Genomic DNA, 5,906 nt, shown 5'->3' with positions numbered 1-5,906 from the left:
CCAGTATTTATAGCCCAGTGTGACAGACCGCACCCGTCTGAGTCCTTTACTCCCAGTACTACTACTAGTACTACAGTACTAGTAGTAGTACTAGTAGTACTAATAGTACTACTAGTACTAATATAAAGAAATACATCATGTTAGAATTACCTTAAAAATGTCCGATACACAAATCTACATATTTATATGACTACTTCTGTTAACTAACTAACTATCACGAATCATCCATCATTTTAATATGACTTGAAATCAATACAGATTATATATATACTAAAGTTTACTTCTACTACTAGTACTAAAGTAAGTATAGTAAATAGTAATCTAAATGTTCTTTTGTAAAATAACTGTCAGTGAGAGTATTATAATATCTGGTGTCTAGATCTCCTCATTAAAGAAGGGGACAAAAACCCAGCATCTAAAATGTCCGTAGAGACGTCTCCTGCAGCGTAGCTCCGTCCTCCGCCGTCCATCATTATGCTCATTATGTCTCAAACTCCATACTTTAGTCAAAATATGGAATCCACTGCGACCACAACCGCTGTTCTCCTCCACCGAGCAAACCAACAGACTCTTTATGACTGCTCTTTAGCTGTACGGGGGGGGGAGGGCGGTTTGATAGGAAAGATTTACTTATTTTGATTTAATCTTTAATTTAAACAAGTCATATAATAGAGAATGTATTGAAGGGGAGATAGTCGTATGAGGTTACAGTGTAAACTAAAGTAACTCATTTCAACGCTTCGTTATTTGAGTGAACGTGACCGTAGACTGAATCATCTCATCAGGTATCAATGCCAATAAAACAACTCTTCATATTGATATGGTCAGAAAAGCAGAACAGAGTCAGACGGTTGCAGGAAGCAGTTTCTACTCTCCAGAGCAACACTTCAGATTCATCCGATGTCTCAGATTCACACTTCATCACAGTCTGCTGAGCTCGTCTGCATCGTCTCTCACATTCAGACCATAAAGTTTCTGGAAGGAGGCGTCTCAAAATCTCAGCTGGTGTCTTCAAACAGACAGACAGACGAACCGGGATGTTAACGCTTAATGCAAAACGACGAGCAGCTTTTAGACCAGATGACATGAAGAGCTGAGCTAAATGAAGCTGTGTTGAACTGAACGTCTTCCAGGCTGAAACGCTGCTGTCGTTCAGAGACAGTTATTAAAGTTTGATTAGATCACTACCAGGGGGATCCTCCTGGAGCCACATCAGAACCTTAAACGTGGACATCACAAATACATTTAGGTCTTAAACTGAACAGATAATAATGTGAATACCAACCACGCTCACAGCTGATGGACTGATTTTGATCAATTCCTCCTTGAAGTTATTTCTGCAGTAAATGTTTCCAGCTCCTCAAATCTGAATATTTGCTGGGGGGGGGGTTGGATTCTGAGCTGAGTGCCTTTGGGGGGGGGTTTGGGTTTGGACATAACAATCAGTCTGAATATGTCAGCATGTTCTTTAGAAAATATTATTTCATGGTATTGTGTCGACTGATAACTGATAGCTGATAGCTGATAGCTGATAACTGATAGCTGATAACTGATAGCTGATAACTGATAGCTGATAACTGATAGCTGATAACTGATAACTGATAGCTGATAGCTGATAGCTGATAACTGATAGCTGATAACTGATAGCTGATAGCTGATAACTGATAGCTGATAACTGATAGCTGATAACTGATAACTGATAGCTGATAGCTGATAACTGATAACTGATAGCTGATAGCTGATAGCTGATAGCTGATAACTGATAGCTGATAACTGATAACTGATAGCTGATAGCTGATAGCTGATAACTGATAGCTGATAGCTGATAGCTGATAACTGATAACTGATAGCTGATAGCTGATAGCTGATAGCTGATAACTGATAGCTGATAGCTGATAGCTGATAGCTGATAACTGATAGCTGATAACTGATAACTGATAGCTGATAGCTGATAGCTGATAACTGATAGCTGATAACTGATATCAGTCGTCTTCTTGAGTAGCTTCTCTCTGCTCTCTGAGTGTGCTCGCGGCGCTGAGATGATGAGATGCTGTTTGTTTGTTCCTCTCAGGTCAGTCCTGGAAGGCTCTGAGTGCTCCAGACAAGCGACCGTTTGTGGAGGAAGCAGAACGTCTCCGCGTCCAGCACCTCCAGGATCACCCCAACTACAAGTACCGGCCTCGCCGCAAAAAGACCACCAAGAAACTGAAGCGGGTGGAACCGGGGCTCCTGCTCCACAGTTTGGCCCAGGGCGGGGCCCCGGGCCTCGGGTTAGGACCTGGTATCGGCCCCTTGGGTGCAGAAAGTGGAGGTTCAGCTTATGGACATCTAGGCGCCCACCCTCCACATCACCATCATTCCCACCACCTGCTGCACCCTCTCGGCCACTTCAGGGACCTGCAGGCCCCCGGACACCCGGAGCTGGAGAGCTATGGCCTGCCCACTCCGGAGATGTCCCCTCTGGATGTTCTGGAAGATGGAGCCGGGGAATCTGTGTTTTTCCCCCAACATATGCAAGAGGAGGCGGGGATGGGAGGTTGGAGTGGCTACCACCACCACCTGCACCATCACAACCAGCATTACAGCCATAATTACAACAACCACAGTCACCACAACGCCATGAATGGTGCAGCAACACACACTCAGAGTTCAGGACTGGGTGTCGGTGCCGGTCTGAGCACCTGTTTGAGTCCAGGTAGAAGCTCCAGAGTCGAGTCGAGCATGAGCTCTCGGTTAAATCACTCCTCCGGTCACCACATCGCCTTGAGGAGTCCCGTAAAGTGCCCACCGTCTCTATCCGACTCCTCCTCGCTGGGTTCCTACCCCCAGCCCTCCATCAGCCTCCCTGAGCCCATAAAGTCCCATCAACCCGCCGCTTCAGGCTACTTCAGCCAGATGTATGGGAACAGCGCTCCCAACGCAGCATATTACATGCCCTCCCACCTGGGGCAGCTGTCACCTCCTCCTGAGACCTCTCCTTCCTCCTGCTCGTCATCCACCTTCCCTCCTCCTTTGCACTTAGACCCCTCCAATCCGGAGTCCTCCTGCCATCTGGGCTCCTCTTCTGCTGAGTTTTGGTCCGAGGTGGACAGGCATGAGTTTGACCAGTATGTAAATGTGGGCAGGAGTCGAGAGGAGGCCTACGGACGTGGCGGGGGCTGTGGGGGCGGGTCCAAAGTCCTGAGTGGACGCAGTAGCAGTAGTGTCGGTAGTAGCGTGAGTAGCAGTGTCAGTAGTACCATGAACAGGGATGTGGGTAGCATTCTGAGCGGTGCCGTGGGGTGTGATGAAGGGAGCAGCCCTCTTATATCGGCTCTGTCTGATGCCAGCAGTGCTGTCTATTACAGTGCATGTATCACTGGATGAATCCTCTCACATGCACCTCACTGCATGCTGCACACTTTGGTCTGGTTCATCTGAACCCTTGTTACATGATCCGGAGGATGAAGATTAGTTTTGGCTCATATTCTTAGTCGTCGTCAGGCCGCGCTCATCTCATCAACCGTCAATGTAAAAGCTCATCTCAAAACTAAAAACAAAGATGCAGATGAGTGTTTTCATCCTACCAACTTCTCCTGGAGCCAGAGCTGAGTAGAGACACAAAGAAACACAGATTTTGAAAATGTGCTAACTGCCAAAGAAAGCTCTTTTGATATAAATGCTAAATCCTTAGTTTTGGATGAATTCTGAATGCATGATCTTGAACCAGCTAACCAGCTGTCCTTGATAGCTACATGCTAGTGTGGCTAGCAGCTATAGACTTGTTAGGATGGGTATGCTGTGCATATAGAGAGGCGAAGTCCCGCCGCTGCCATTGGACCCTAGGGGACCTTATTGAGGAAATAAATATGTACGGTAGTTTGCGGCGAGAGACAAATAATATTTTGATAGCGTTTGAATTGTGGCATGAAAGAAGGTTCCATGGTGGTCCACCGGGGGGGGGGGGGGCTTCGCCTCTCCTCTCTATATGCACCGATTACTAGCTCATGGCATCTTTTAGGCAGAAGCTGTAGCAGGTTTTGGCTTTTGTTGAGCAACTGCAAAATCAAAAAAGCATCCTGACGTAGTGCGTTGTCACGCTCAGAGGTTCTCATATGTTTGTCTTTTATTATTATTTATTTCGGCACTCAACATTACATAAAGAACAGAGCCTCCGTTTAACGTTAAGTCCTCAGTTTAACGTTAAGTCCTCCATTCAACGTTAAGTCCCTCTAAAGACGCCACTAAAGTCACACGCCAACAAGTAAACAACACAACCGTTTTACCACGACCCCAGACCGTGGTTACGGACGTTAAACCGTCCCCTAACGTTTCGTATATATAATGTCCAGACAACAGGAACTTCTTTGAAATCTCCACATAATAATTATCCTCCCTTTTACACGTGAAGTGGAGCCGCCACCAAACTCATTACCAAATAACGGCTCTCATTTTCATTGACTTTACAAAAATGATCTTTCACAAAACTGCTCAGGTTGTTCACTAACATTAATGTTCACTAACATTACGTTAGCTAGCTAACATAAGGTAGCAATATTAGCTCACATCCAGGAGATTTACAACGGTAACGTTATTATTACACAAACCAGACCAAACCAGACAAAATAACATTTCAAACTACGGATACTGTCAGTAAAATACTCAGCGCTGAAATGCAGACGTGCTGCTGAGCGCCTCGCGGTCGCGGTCGCTGCCTCTAACGGCGGCCAGAGGTTGTCGGAGCAAAGATCGAGGTCCTATAATGCAACTATGCGATTCACGTGGTATGGACAATTTCCATTAAAGTATGCAGTCATATAAGTGTTAATATACAGATGTTTCTGAGTGTGCTTCTGGCAGATAAACAGCAGCTGGAGACACTAAAGTAGCGTGATGTTGTTCAGCTGCTTAATAAGGATGAGGTGTAATGCTCATAATCTGGGAGTCTTTACCAATAGCTGGATGCATCGATGATCTGGAAGTTGTTCTGCTGGATTCAGGGATGTAGGACATCAACACGTCTTAGTTGAAGCGGCGCCCTGCTCTCACCTGCTCCACGGGGTTTGTTTCAGTCAGTACATGCCATCGGAAGATGATGCGAGCAACATGATGTATTAGATTGCACCGTGTGAACTCTCAAACTAGGATTAATCTGAATTTGAAGTTCATCTCATTAGTGACATTTCATCTCAGGACCAGACAGATACTCATCTCCACTGAACTTCATAGAGTGAATTCATCTCGTTGGTTAAGTGAAGGAGGAACTCAGAAGATGGACGGAGAGGGAAAAAGAGACTGATCCGGCCTCCACATATCTGTCAGTGCTGACGGGAAAGCATTGGCCACAGACCAGGACTAGACCGCCGATGTCTCCCACAAACTATCAGGATGTTTTACAAGCCGGAGCTACATGCCGTTCCCTCTCCGTCTCCGTCCGTGACGGGGCCTCACGTCAAACCTCCCGGCCAAAACCTGCCAGTTTTAAGTTGCTCTGCTTCCTGGCAAACACGCCGACATGTTGCTGATTCAAAGGTCGTTCTGTTTAACCAGTAAGCCTCTGTGGTATCACAAGCATATCACTTCTTTAAACAAAATGTCTTTGTTTCAATGTTAAAAAGTGTAATTTAGTTCTCTGAATAACAGAGGATTGGGTTCTACAGATGAAGTGGCGTTGGAAGAAGTCCTGAAAACAGCTTCACTCTGTACTTTAACATGCATCATGTTGAAAAGACATATTCATATTGGTGAACCATTTGACCGCACGAAGTACAAACTGTCCCATTCTTAATTTCATTAAAACATTTAAGGATAATGGTTCTTGTGTTGTTGTGATGTAGCCTTTTACTGTATATATATCTAGATCTAGATCTAGATCTAGATATAGATGCTATGCCTCTTTGGCAGTATGTGAAGGAGAAACTGAGACT

General features: G+C 45.3%; 1 protein-coding gene across 3 annotated transcripts in view; it reads left to right on the top strand.

Annotated features, from left to right (window-relative positions):
• sox18 (SRY-box transcription factor 18) overlaps nucleotides 1-5,638 on the top strand; it is a 19,072-nt gene extending 13,434 nt beyond the window's left edge. For all 3 annotated transcript variants that reach the window (XM_037772143.1, XM_037772141.1, XM_037772142.1), the window contains one exon: nucleotides 2,072-5,638. In XM_037772143.1, the coding sequence (XP_037628071.1) occupies nucleotides 2,072-3,366 (1,295 nt within the window). In that variant the 3' untranslated portion in view covers nucleotides 3,367-5,638. The remainder of the gene's footprint in view (nucleotides 1-2,071) is intronic.
• The last annotated feature ends 268 nt before the right edge of the window (nucleotides 5,639-5,906 follow it).

This window comes from Sebastes umbrosus, chromosome 6 (assembly GCF_015220745.1).
Source record: "Sebastes umbrosus isolate fSebUmb1 chromosome 6, fSebUmb1.pri, whole genome shotgun sequence".
Taxonomy (NCBI): Eukaryota; Metazoa; Chordata; class Actinopteri; order Perciformes; family Sebastidae; genus Sebastes; species Sebastes umbrosus.
Note: the sequence above shows the minus strand (reverse complement) of the source record. Positions and strands in the feature narration are given on the sequence as shown.